This window comes from Hyla sarda, chromosome 5, assembly GCF_029499605.1.
Source record: "Hyla sarda isolate aHylSar1 chromosome 5, aHylSar1.hap1, whole genome shotgun sequence".
Classification (NCBI taxonomy): domain Eukaryota; kingdom Metazoa; phylum Chordata; class Amphibia; order Anura; family Hylidae; genus Hyla; species Hyla sarda.
In genome coordinates, this window is record NC_079193.1 from 57058618 (window position 1) to 57072581 (window position 13964).

At 46.5% G+C, this 13964-nt stretch overlaps 1 protein-coding gene across 2 annotated transcripts in view; it reads left to right on the forward strand.

The window, feature by feature from the left end:
- Positions 1 to 13964, forward strand: part of NCAPG2 (non-SMC condensin II complex subunit G2) — a 90874-nt gene that overhangs the window by 49177 nt on the left and 27733 nt on the right. For both annotated transcript variants that reach the window (XM_056519559.1, XM_056519558.1), the window contains exons 13-19: positions 1612 to 1764; positions 4692 to 4914; positions 5000 to 5121; positions 5366 to 5539; positions 6211 to 6281; positions 6368 to 6521; positions 7434 to 7607. In XM_056519559.1, the coding sequence (XP_056375534.1) occupies positions 1612 to 1764; positions 4692 to 4914; positions 5000 to 5121; positions 5366 to 5539; positions 6211 to 6281; positions 6368 to 6521; positions 7434 to 7607 (1071 nt within the window). The remainder of the gene's footprint in view (positions 1 to 1611; positions 1765 to 4691; positions 4915 to 4999; positions 5122 to 5365; positions 5540 to 6210; positions 6282 to 6367; positions 6522 to 7433; positions 7608 to 13964) is intronic.

Genomic DNA, 13964 nt, shown 5'->3' on the forward strand with positions numbered 1-13964 from the left:
AATGAGGTCCATGGCGAAGGGATACCGCGCTTCAACCTTCTTCGTTTCCTGAAACTTCTTGTCAGGGTGCCTCCAGGCGGATGCCAGCAGGTCGTAAAATTCGGCGTAAGAGCTGAAAGTCTCGGGTACCGGTTGGGCACGAAGAAAGGAGACTTCTGGAGCCACGTCCGAAGTTCCTGGGTCCTTTTTAGATGGAAGGTGTCTCTTATGGCCGAAACCAGTGAGTACACCACATCAGGCATCCGTGCGTTCCTTCTGCGTCGGAGGCCTATCCGTGCGGTCCTCTGAATCAGAGGCCGAATCGGTAACTTCATCCACAAGTTCACCAGGTGAATGGGAACGTGTGAGGTGGCCCTGGAAGAGAGGGAGACGGACCTGGTTAGTGGGTCTGGTGAGCCAGAGCGGCGACCATGGGAGCATCCTCTGGGGGAGCGACGCTTGCTACAGGTCGGAGTAACGTGGCGATGCCTGTGAGGGGAGCGCCCATGTCTGTCAGAAGACTCGGAAAGAGTCAGATGAAACACCCCTATGATGCTGCGAGAGCGTCAGTATAAGGGGAGAGCGAGTCCCTCCGGAGGGCCGGTGTAGGTGGGCCTCTCCAAGGCAGTCACCCCAGAATGGGAGACCTAAGCCAAGTTAGATATAGACTGGGAGAGGTAGGAACCCCAGGTTGAATGGGCGGCCGAACCCACCGGATCTAAAGAGCAACCAGAGTAGAAATGGCAGGGGGGGGTCTGGGGGAGCAGTGGTGCAGGCAGAACAAGTGGGTTCAGCAGAACCAGACATTTTTGAGTTACAGCCTTACAAGTGTAATAGATAGCTAAGGAGCTAGTTATCTGTGTGGAGGGAGGATCAGGACTGGGCACGGACTATAGCAAAAACTGAACAGTCACACCCAAGCTGTGTCCCTAAGGTAGCTGTGATTAGCATGTTGCAATGCCCATGAGAACCAATGGCCAGAGGGGGCTGTGCTAAACACAAGGGCTCTGTGATTGGCCCTGTAATTACCCCCTATGTGCGCGCACAGCGCTGATTGGGGCTTAGTTCGCGCCCTTATGCTTCGGCAGCATGGGTGGGCGGAGCCAAAGCGCACCGGGCCGCTGAAGTAAAATACAGCCTGGTCCCTAATGGCACCCGCTCCCAGCCCCGAGTGCATATGCGCACGCATATGCGCCCGCGGGGGAAGGGATGGAGCGGGCGAGACGGGCGTCCCGAAAAGCTGAGAGGACAGCAGTAGGGTGCTTACTTTCCTTCTTGTTGTCCGATCATCCTAAATTTCTCCAAGCCTGAGATCCAGGCTTGAGCAATCGGGCACAGATAACACTGATCAATGCTATGGCATAGCATTGTTCAGTGTATGCAATCTAAGGATTGCATGGAATAGTCCCCTATGGCCTTCATCCACAGAATAGGTGATACATTTAATTGCTGGGACCCTCATTGTACTGGGCAGTTTTCAGCAGTCCCATAGACAATGAGTGGAGCAGCAGTGTACATGTGTGATCGCTCTTTCATTCTTGAGATTCCCAGTGGTAGAACCTCAAAATGATCATTAAGAGGTGTTGGTGGGACAGCCCCTTAAATACATTTCTTTTTTTCCTTCTGCCACAGTGCTTGACCATTCTTTTGGACAACAAACTAAGTCATCCTTTATTAGAACAGATGTTGCCAGCATTGAGAAACAGTCTCCATGACAATTCTGAGAAGGTCCGTGTGGCTTTTGTTGAAATGTTGCTGAAGATCAAAGCTGTCCGAGCTGCTAAGGTATTACATTATTGTCATTCTGTATGGGTCTTTAAGTTTAGTGTGTGTGTGTGTATGTATGTATGTATGTATGTGTATATATATATATATATATATATATATATAATATATATACACATATACACGCACACACATATACATACACAAATATATAATTTTATTTTTATATATATATATATATATATATATATATATATACATACACACACACATATTTGTATATATTTGAATATTACAGTCCAAAAGTTTGGACACACCTCATTCAGAGTTTTCTTTATTTTCATGACTATGAAAATTGTAGATTCACACTGAAGGCATCAAAACTATGAATTAACACATGTGGAATTATAGACATAACAAAAAAGTGTGAAAATATGTCATATTCTAGGTTCTAGCCACCTTTTGCTTTGATTATTGCTTTGCACACTCTTGGCATTCTCTTGAGGAGTTTCAAGAGGTAGTCACCTGAAATGGTCTTCCAACAGTGTTGAAGGGGTTCCCAGAGATGCTTAGCACTTGTTGGCCCTTTTTGCCTTCAGTCTGCGGTCCAGCTCACCCCAAACCATCTCGATTGGGTTCAAGTGCGGTGACTGTGGAGGCCAGGTCATCTGGCGCAGCACCCCATCACTATCCTTCTTGGTCAAATAGCCCTTACACAGCCTGGAGGTGTTTGGGGTCATTGTCCTGTTGAAAAATGAATGATGGTCCAACTAAATGCAAACCGGATGCAATAGCATGCCGCTGCAAGATGCTGTGTTAGCCATGCTGGTTCAGTATGCCTTTAATTTTGAATAAACCCCCCAACCATGTCACCAGCAAAGCACCCCCACACCATCACACCTCCTCCTCCACACCAGCACACCTGTGAAGTGAAAACCATTTCAGGGGACTACCTCTTGAAGCTCAACAAGAGAATGCCAAGAGTGTGCAAAGCAGTAATCAAAGCAAAAGGTGGCTGCTTTGAAGAACCTAGAATATGACATTTTTACACATTTTTGTTATGTATATAATTCCACATGTGTTAATTCATAGTTTTGATGCCTTCAATGTGAATCTACAATTTTCATAGTCATGAAAATAAAGAAAACTGAATGAGAAGGTGTGTCCAAACTTTTGGTGTGTATGTATGTGTATATATATAATATATATATATATTTATTTATTTATATTGCATACAGTCATGGGCATAAATGTTGGCATCCCTGGAATTTTTCAAGAAATTGAAGTATTTCTCACAGAAAAGGATTGCAGTAACACATGTTTTGCTATACACATGTTTATTCCCATTGTGTCACACCAGGGTCCAAAAATGGGCTGGACAAAATTATTGGCACCCTTTCAAAATTTTGATTAAGATTGTTTCAAGCGTGTGATGCTCCTTTTAAACTCACCTGGGGCAAGTAACAGGTGTGGGCAATATAAAAATCACACCTGAAAGCAGATAAAAAGGAGAGAATTTCACTTAGTCTTTGCATTTTGTGTCTGTGTGTACCAACAACAGAAAGAGAAGAGAACTGTCTGAGGACTTGAGAACCAATATTGTGGAAAAATATCAACAATCACAAGGTTACAAGTCCATCTCCAGAGATCTAGATTTGCCTTTGTCCACAGTGCACAACATTATCAAGAAGTTTGCAACCCATGGCACTGTAGCTAATCTCCCTGGGCGTGGACGTAAGAGAAAAATTACTGAAAGGTGTCAACGCAGGATAGTCCGGATGGTGGATAAGCAGCCCCAAACAAGTTCCAAAGATATTCAAGCTGTCCTGCAGGAGGCTCAGGGAGCATCAGTGTCAGCGTGAACTATCTGTCGACATTTAAATGAAATGAAACGCTATGGCAGGAGACCCAGAGGACCCCACTGCTGACAGAGACTTAAAAAAGAAAGACTACATTTGGCCTAAATGAACTTGAGTAAGCCAAAATCCTTCTGGGGAAAAGTCTTGTGGACAGATGAGACCAAGATAAAGCATTTTCGTAAACCACATCATTCTGCTGTCAACCGAAAACAGAATGAGGCCTACAAAGAAAAGATCACAGTACCTACAGTGAAATATGGTGGAGGTTCAATGATGCTTTGGGGTTGTTTTGCTGCCTCTGGCACTGGGTGCCTTGAATGTGTACAAGGCATCATGAAATCTGAGGATTACCAACAGATTTTGGGTCGCACTGTAGAGCCCAGTGTCAGAAAGCTTGGTTTGCTTCCGAAATTTTGGGTCTTCCAGCAGGACAATAAACACACATAAATGAGATCGTTGGTTGGACAGTAGAATTTTTGTAATTAACTATAAACCACCTTGGTTGGTAAATTTAGGGTATTAATGACCACCTAACTAAAATAAAGTGCACTATATTATCTTAATTGGGTGAAAAAAAACTCGCAAGATTAAAATACTGTGTGCATTCTGTCCCTCTTTTCTTAAAGAACAGGAGTTAAATTGTATCTGCCAATACACATCAGCAATTTGTAATAGTGTCAAAGTATGTAGATAGAAGCATGCTTCCATCTTCATACTGTGACACTGGAGCAGTTTGCAAAGGAAGAGTGGTCCAACGTTCCGGCAGAGAGGTGTAAGAAGCTTATTGATGGTTATAGGCAGTGACTGATTTCAGTTATTTTTTCCAAAGGGTGTGCAACCAAATATTAAGTTAAGGGTGCCAATAATTTTGTCCAGCCCATTTTTGGAGTTTGATGTGACATTATGTCCAATTTGCTTTTTTTCCTCCCTTTTTGGTTTAGTTCCAATACACACAAAGGGAATACACATGTGTATAGCAAAACATGTTACTGCAATCCTTTTCTGTGAGAAATACTTTTTTTAATTTTTTTATTTCAGGGGTGCCAACATTTACGGCCATGACTATATATATATAACACATTTGTTAGCAAGTATTACAGAACCTTAATTATATTTTTTGTCTTACAGTTTTGGAAAATATGCCCCATGGATCATCTCTTAGCCCGCCTTGAAACAGACTCACGACCTGTTTGTCGCCGTATTGTCAATCTGATGTTTAACTCTTTCTTTCCCGTCAATCAACCTGAGGAGACTTGGTGTGAGCGATGTGTAGCGCTTATACAAATGAACCCTGGAGCTGCGCGGAAGTTTTATCAGTACACCTACGAACACACTGCTCCAACCAATATAGGTAAATGCAATAAACTTCTGTTTATGTTACTGTTTTTTAAATGTTATTATATCTGCATTATCTAACAATCATTTAACATTTTCAGCAAAACTAATGCTCACTATAAGGCGGTGTCTGAATGCCTGCCTGCAGAAAACCATTCGTAATGAAGATGAGGAGAATGAAGATGCCAATGAGGGGGAAACGGAAAAGAAAAGCAATAAGAGTGTAAGTGGAAACTTGTTCTGCTGTATGGTCTTAGCTTTTTACTATTCTTTGTTTTTTAATAATATTTGTAATATGAGGGAATCCTTGTCCGCCTGCCGGTTTTCAGTAAATTAGCATGGTTGAGAGCGTAACGGAATGATTCAGATACTGCAACCAGGCGTTAGATTTCTCCACTCCCTTAGTTTAGTCTGCCACAGCATATGGAGCTTTGCTGCAGTATAAGAAAGTTTTTGTTTGTTTCCAGGTGTTGGAAAATGTGTTGTCTACCGAAGATGCTGGGTCTATGGGAAGTTTACTGGAAATTGTGGTTATTTTGTGGCGAAGTATCAAAAAAGCTCTTGATCAAAATGAAGAGGCCAAAAAGTACACAATAAGTAAATTTGCTTCTGTGGTGCCTGAATACTTTAGATCATTTAAGGTAAGTGTGCAAATACATTTTTTGATTACCATCTCTGTAAAGCAAAGTGTTTATAGGGGAACTCGCCATGAACAAAAGTTTAGTGCCCTGTAAGACGGTTTCCTTTTGTGCTACTAGCAGCAGTTGCTTTCCTCTTTACTTTGTCTTCTATATCCCAGCATTCATTGTGTCATATGACCTCTACTTTGACAACCCATCCGCTACATTAGTCACTGGGTTCAATAAAAGTCAGTCTCCTCTTGTGGTAAATAGTAGGACATGCTCTTCACCACTGTTCTTGTTTTTCTCCCCTCTGCTAGAGGTGTTAGTGAATGTTGAGTGCACAGCATCAGCATCACAGACTGCAGGGCATCTTCTGCTCATGACGTGCCACTTAACAAGGCTTAGAAGAAGAGGACAAGGCAGTGGTCAGACTAGAAAATGCTCACTGGTTAATATGGACTTGTCGTAAGCGTTACTTACAGCGATGTATTAGCCTTTATTTACAGAGATGTATTAACCTATGCTCAATTTAGAATAATAAACAAGAGTGCTTTTTTAATAACTGAGAATTTCCCATCATTTTTCTATACTCCTCTGTAGAACAGTTTTCATGTCTCATATGATTTAATCTTGTATAAATGCTGCTTTTGTTACAGTAATATAACATGCATTTTCTGTTTTACCTGCAGGACGAGCGCTGCACTGTCGCATTAATAATCTTGGCTTCTTTTATGCCTCCATCTGCTGTTCCAACTTTCAGGTAGATATTCCTTGATGTTTGACATTATCTGTGTTTACTGTTAACCTTTTACTCAGTCGTGGATGTCTCTGTCCATTATCCTCTAGCTGCTCTGTCCTGTCTAAATTGAGAAACCTGCATTATGGTGCTGAAGAAAACAAGTACTCCACATTGATAGACTGCTTGTGTCGCTGGGGGCAAGTGGGCCACATACTGGAGCTTATAAATGACTGGCTATCTGAGAGTTTCCCAGAGAAAAGGGTAAAGTAGGTTAAATTCTATGTCAAGTGAGAAAACAATATGTGGCTTGCATAAAAGGACATGTTGTGTAAAATGACTGCAGTCTTTTCCCTGTACGATGCCCCCGTTTGCTTTAAATCAGATTAAAGTGGATTTTTATCAGACTATGACGCCCTCCTCGCTGTGATTGTGGGCTATAGTGAATGCAGACATACATCAGCTAGCTGTCAATCACTGAGGTGGGCAGGGAAATGTTCTCCTCATAAATAAGACAGACTCATAAACGGTCTAGTTTATGAGCAATTTTAAGCCATTGTGACTAATAGGAGAGCATAGTCACATAGATCTGATGATTGATAAGCTTTAAGAAAATATACTTTGTGTTTCAATGCCTCATAATTGAAGTCTGTTTGCGTTCAGTTTATAAAAACATTCTTGTTTAGGTCTATAGGGGAAACTCATCTCCCTAATGTGAGAAACAGAAACAATTGTATGTAGCATAGCCAGGGGTCTGTGAAGAAAATACACCAACAGGGATAGAAATATGCTACAATGTACAGTGTTTACAAACGTTAAATCTAGAGTTCAGGTTTTTTTCTTACAGAGGATTGGTTTTAGTGAATACAGTTGTATCCTCTTGAAAGAAACACCATGTTATACATCTTTTACTGTGTACCTCTGTATGGAATAGCATAACTTACTATTCCATGCTCTATTGACAAGTTATACCAGCAGTGTGCAAAAGGACATGCTTTGCCACAGTCTGGTGAATACATTGGGGGCTTTTCCGAGTATATAGTCCAAATGTAGCCTCTGGCCATTAATAATGAAAGCAGAAGCCCTTTCGGTTCAGACTTGTTTAAGTCTACTGTTGTACAGCTACAAGTTGTTTTCCTGTATTAACAAGCTATTGTGATTTTCTTTTTTCAATAGAGTCGAAAGGATTCTGGCAGACAAGTCCGAATTCAGGATACAATGGAGAGTAAGCCGGAGCTTGCTCTTGATTATATGGAGTACATTATGACCCACACCATGAATCGAGAATACCTTCTGTCAGTGCCAACTAAAAAGTTAAATAACCTTTTAAAGGTTCTAGGGCTTGTAAAAGTAAGTTATAAAGTCTTTCAAACTGCATTTGTGTGGATAGGTGACATGTTTGCTGCATCGTAGTGACCTATTTAGCAGTTTTCTAAACTTTGCTTAAAGGAAAATGGTCATCCCGTTCACCCACACTAAACCCAATACACCGGGTTATAGTGTAGATGAACAGGAGAGCGACGTGGGGTCTCGGACTAATATACATACCTGCAGACCGGCGGTCCTTCTGAAGATCGGCTTCTTTCTGCGCTGAACTAGTCTAGAGACCTTGTCTACATACAATGATAAATTCCACCATAGTTGTTTTTGCTGGAAGTAACTATTGAATGACAAAAAGCAGAGAATATAGAAGCCACGGAGAATTGATACAGAAAGTATATTGGAATATTATAAACTTTTAATTATACTAAGATTTATTTCCTGAAAGAGGAATACCTCTTTAATTATTTTATTATTGATTTTTCTCTATCGGCTCCATTGAGGGACATAGACCATGGGTATATGCTGCTGTCTCTAGGAGGCTTGACACTATGGCAACAGAAAAGTTGGCTCCTCCCAGCAGGATATACCCGCCTCCAGGCCACTGAGCTAATTAGTTTTAGCTTGGTGTCTTAAGGAGGTAGACACTGGTCTGGGTCTCCCAGACCAGGTCTCATATTTTTTATTTTCCTAGGTTTGGGACGTGTTAGATTTTTTATTCCTTTTTCTTTCCTGTTTTCAGGTGTCGACTCAGGAACATAGCGTTCACTGTTTCCCCATTTGCCATTGAGGGGGGACTCGCCCTCCGGGGGGACTCGCTCCCCTTCTCCCTACGCTTCTCACAAGCGTAATAGGGGTGTTTTCTCTGAATCATCATCTTCGGACAGGTACGGGCGTTCCCATCGTAGGTCTCGCCCTGCTACCTCAGCTTATCTCAAGCGTTCCTCTTCCAGAGGACGCTCCCGCAGTCGCTGCTCTGGCTCTCCAGAGCCACGTACCAGGTCAGTCTCTTCCTCATCTAGGGCCGCCTCAACGCGTTCCCATTCACCTGGAGAGCTTGTGGATGAGGTTTCCGAATCGGCATCCGACTCAAAGGACCGCTCGGATTCTGCCGACACTGTGAACTCATTGGTTTAGGCCATAAGAGACACCTTTCATCTAGAGGACCCAGGAACTTCGGATGTGGCTCCAGAAGTTGCCTTTCATCGTGCCCGACCTCTTTCAGGGCTGCCTCACCTCATTCTCATTCACCTGGAGAACTTGTGGATGAGGTTTCTGATTTGGCCTCCAACTCAGAGGGCTGCACAGATATGCCTGATGTGGTGTACTCATTGGTTTTGGCCATAAGAGACACCTTCAAGCTAAAGGACCCAGGAACTTCGGACGTGTCTCCAGAAGTCTCCTTTCTTCGTGCCCGACCGGCACCCAAGACTTTCAGCTCTCACGCTGAAATTTACGCCCTGCTGGAATCTGCCTGAAGGCACCTGACAAAAAGTTTCAGAAAACGAAGAAGGTTTAAGCGCGGTACCCCTTCGCAAAGGACCTCGTTGCTCGGTGGACCTCCTCTCCAACTGTGGATCTACCGGTCTCCCGCCTCTCTAAGCTGACTGTCCTGCCGTTAGTTTATGCAGCTGCCTTCAAGGATCCAGCGGACAAGAAGGTGAAGATTTTGGCAAAAATTTGCCTTTGAGACAGCAGGTTCTTCCTTTCTTCCTTTCTTCCTGCTTTTACTTCTGCCTGGGTGTCAGATGCCCTTTCAGTATGGTCTCCCAACTCCAGGGTAGTATTCAGGATCCCTCCAGGGGATTTATCTAGACTAGCTCTCCGATGCTCCTATGCCGGAGATTTTCTGGGTTCTGCTTCTATGCGCAGCCGCTGTGCTGCCTTTGCCACATTCTACCTGGTATCCCTCCAGGCGAGTTCCTTATACCTCTGGATAAGGCTCGCTGAATCACTTTCCATCGGAAGTCCTCCTCCTTCCAGTCTTGCGGACCTTTGTTACCAACAAAGGTCCAGCCAGGCGCCTACACGGGAAGAGGGCTCCCTCCTTCCTGACCAGTCCATCCCGGAGGTCTGCTAACCGTTCCGGACGTTTTGCGGCCCCAGCAGGCACCCGTAGGCCTACCTCAGCCTGAGGGGTTGCCCCCACCCGCCGACTTTTCTCGGGTGGTTGGTCGTCTTACTCTTCCGGGATGCCTGGACACGCACTTTCAGGTTTCCTGGGTCAGGGATGTTGTAGCCAATGGATACAGGGTCGAATTTGCCTCCCTTCCATGGGACTGCTTTCTTCTTTCTTGGACTCCCCAGTCCTCCTCTCTAGCGGAGGCATTTCGGGGCGCGTTCCATTTCGCTTTCATCCAGGGAGTAATTGTCCCTGTTCCTTCAGGGGAACGTTTTCAAGGTTTTTTATTCCAACCTCTTTGTGGTCCCCAAGACGGGCGTTGCTGTTCGCCCAATCTTGGTTCTCGAGCATCTCCACCAGCATCTTCTGCTTCCCATTCCAAATGGAGTCTCTCCGTTCGGTGCTGGAGTCCATGGTTCAAGGGGAGTTTTTCTTCCCCCGGTGGACATCAAGGATGCCTGCCTCCACATTTCAATATTTCCCGGTCATCAGCGGTACTTCCGCTTTGCAGTTTCGGACGGCCATTTTCTATTGTGGCTCTCCCTTTCGGTCTGTCCACTACTCCGCGGGTGCTTACCAAGGACCTGACGCCTGTGATAGCCCTGTTACGGACAAGAGTTGTTTCAGTGATTCCTTTCTTGGACGACCTACTGATCAGAGCTCCAACCAGGGCCCAGACTCTGGGGACTCTTAGTCTCCATCTCCAACCCTTATTTTCTCTTCAGTTGGATGGTTAATCGTGACAAGTTCAACCTCTCCTGGTGCTCCAGTGTGACGTGGCCTCTGCCCACTTTCGACTCTGCCGGACATTCTGCTGACTCTCTTGTTTGTCGGGAGTCAGATAACTTAAGCATCCTGCTCCAGTTTCCATTCGCTTTTGCATACTGTCCTGGGTCGGTTGCTGGCGGACGTGGAGGCCATGCCATTCACCCAGTTTCATCACCGACCTCTTCAACTGGTGATTCTCTTCCGGTGGGACAGGTCCCCTTTGTCTCTCGACTGCAAGATCGTACTCTCTTGACGGTCTTGTCGGTCCCTTCTATGGTGGCTTTGTTTCCCCCTGCTTTTCAGGGGCGCTTCTTCCTTCTCCCTCCTGCCGGTCTGTTGGACTGGGTAGGTGTTTTCAAAGACCGGACGATCTGGGGCCTTGGCCCACCCAGAAGCCCTTCTCCCCATCAACATCTTGGGACTAGGGCAATTCTATCTTTGCTTGTTTCTTCGGGAAATTCCCTTCTGGGCGGAACTTAAGTTTCCGACCATCTCTGCGATCTTTATTCCGGACTTACTCAACTGGTAGGTGGTCTGTCTCAGCTGATCCTCAGCCGTCCAAGGTTAGTGGTCCCTACATCCGGAGGTGTTTGCAGTGACCTGCAACCTCTAGGGCGCTCCAGGCGTGGACCTCTACTCGCCCCCCCACAACTGCAGCATTCCTCTCTCTTGGGCGGGCTTTGCCCTACCTTATCTGTTTCTTAGTCGGGCCTGGCCCTACCTTATCTGTTTCCTCCCCTTCCTCTAATTCCAGAGTCCTGAGGAAACTCACAGCAGAGGGCATTCCCGCCATTCTCGTGGCCCAGACTGGCTTCGGCGGGTGTGGTACATCGTCGCGGTCAGGCTCCTAACGACTTCCCGCTGTGCCGATTTTGACGGCGTGGAGGTTGAGACCGTGGTTTCTCTTCCCAAGTGATTCGTACCATGCTGAGGGCTTGCAAGCCTTCCTATGCAAGATTTACCACCATACCTGGCGGTCTTATTTTCATTGGTGTGAATCTCAGCCTTTTCTCTCTGGTCGTGGTTTTCCTTCCCTGACCCCTTTTCCCTTTCCAGTCAGGGTTGGCCCAAGGGTTGGCTCTCAGCTCCCTTTAGGGTCAAAGTTCGGCCCTTTTCATTCCTTTTCAAAGTCCTGGCGTTCATTTCTCATGTCCAGACCTGCTTCAGGGAGTGGCACACACTGCCCCTCCTTCTCTGTCCCCTTCTCCCCCTGGGGACTAACACGTGGTCTTAGGTGCCCTGCAAGGCGCTCCTTTTGAACCTCTCAGGGACATTCCTCTAAGCCTCCTTCCCTGGAAGGTGGCGTTCCTTACTACTCTTACCTCTGTTAGGTGGGTGTCATACCTGGCAGTTTTACCAGGACAAGTTGTTTTCCGTCCAGGTCCGTCCTTTTTACCTGAGATGGTTTCGACTTTTTCATCTCAATGAGGACATCGTCCTGCCGTCTTTTTGTCCGGCACCTTCTCATCCCAGGGAGTTTGCTCCACAAACTGGTTGTGGAAGAGGGCTGTTCAGACTTCTCAGTCACTTCCTTTCCGCAGTGTGACTCATTTTTTTGTTTTTCCAGAAGGTAGTCTTACAGGACGACCTGCTTCTACGGCCACCTTCTTTCGGTGGCTCCGGTCTGCTTACCGCTGCAAGGGGATGATTCCACCTTCGGGGTTTTGGCTCATTCCGCCCATTTTTCGGGGCATCCTGGGCCTTTCACTTCGTGGCTTTGGCCTTGCAGTTCTGTACAGCGGCCACGTGGCCGTCTTTGCTCTCTTTCACAAGGTTCTACCAGATTAATTCTTTTGCATCAGCTGATACTACTCTGGGACGTAAGGCGTTGCAGGCGGCGGTTGTCCAGCCATTCACCTGACTGATTCCTTACCCACCCAAGGGGACGGCTTTGGTACGTCCCAAGGTCTGTGTCCCCCAATGGAGACGATAGAGAAAAGGAGATTTTTGTTCTTACCGTAAAATCCTTTTCTCAGAGGATCCATTGGGGGGGGGACAGCTCCCGCCCTTTCTTTTGGTGTTACTGTGTTTGGTTACCTGTCCGAGGGTGTGTTCAGTTATTTTTTGTTCTGATTGCCTCGGACTGGTCTTGGCTCTCTGCCTCTCGGTCATCTCCTACTGCTTTGTGACTAAACTGATTACCTCAGGCTCTGTAGGCGGGTATATCCTGCTGGGAGGAGCCGACTTTTTGGTTTCCATAGTGTCAAGTCTCCTAGCAACAACAGCATATACCCAAGGTCTGTGTCCCCCAATGGATCCTCCGAGAAAAGGATTTTACGGTAAGAACAAACATCTTTTTTTCTCTTAGGTGCTGGATTCTCAACATCTGAAGACCCCAAGTTTGTGGCCACCTTTTTGTATGGGAGTTAATGGGACTGGCCAGGAGGGATTTTTCCCTCCTTTCTACTTTCTTGGGGGAAAAGTTTATGTTTCTGGGGCTTAGCAGTGGCACATGTGTGTGGGCACAGTGTGTATGTGGTGCACGGTATTAGCAGCCACGGCATATCTCTCTATTACTGCGGGCGCTCCTCCAGCCCGGCCGCACGGCGCCATTTTACTTTCGTTTTGGCAGTGTGACTTCCGGCGACGTTCGCCCGCTCCGTTCCCCCGAGGTGCATATGCGTTCGCATGTGCGCTCGGGGCCGGGAGCGGGCGCCATTATGGACAGGGCTATTATTACTTTTTCATTAGGGCGCGAATAAACTCCAATCAGCGCTGTGCGTGCGCATGGAGTTGCAGGGCCAATCATCAGTGCCCTTGTACCTGGCACGCCCCCCTCTGGCCATTGGTCCAGCGTTTTCTCTCTCTCTCTCCCTCTCTCTGCCAGAGTTCTCCTCACAGCAGCAGCCTGAGGGACACAGACTTGGGTGAGACTGTTCTTTTTTATTACTATGTCCGTGCCCAGAACTGTTCCTCCCTCTAAACAGATAGCTGGGTCCTTAGTTACTTATTACACCTGTAATAGCTGTAACATAAAAATGTCTGGTTCTGCTGAGACCACTTGTTCTGCCTGCACCACTGCTCCCCCAGACCCCCCTGCTAATTCTACCCCGGATGCTCTTCCAGACCCGGTGGGTTCGGCCATCCCTCCAGCCTGGGTTTCTTCCCTCTCCCAGTCTATATCCGACTTGGCTCAGACCTCCCGTTCTGTGGTGACTGCCTTGGAGAGGTCCACCCTCCGTCGGCCCTCCGGAGGGACCCGCTCCCCTTCTCCGTATTCTGCCCGCTCTCGCAAGCGTAATAGGGGTGTATCCTCTGACTCATCCCCTGGGTCTTCGGGTAGGCTCCAGACATGGACCTCTTCGCGTCCCGACACAACCGGAAAATTCCCCTGTTTGTGTCGAAGTCCCAGGACCCGCTGGCTCTAGCCGTGGATGCCTTGGTGATTCCGTGGTTGGGCTTTGCCCTGTCCTATCTGTTCCCTCCCCTTTCTCTCCTTCCCAGGGTCCTGAGGAAGCTCAAAGCAGAGGGTGTCCCCACCAGGACATGGTACGCCG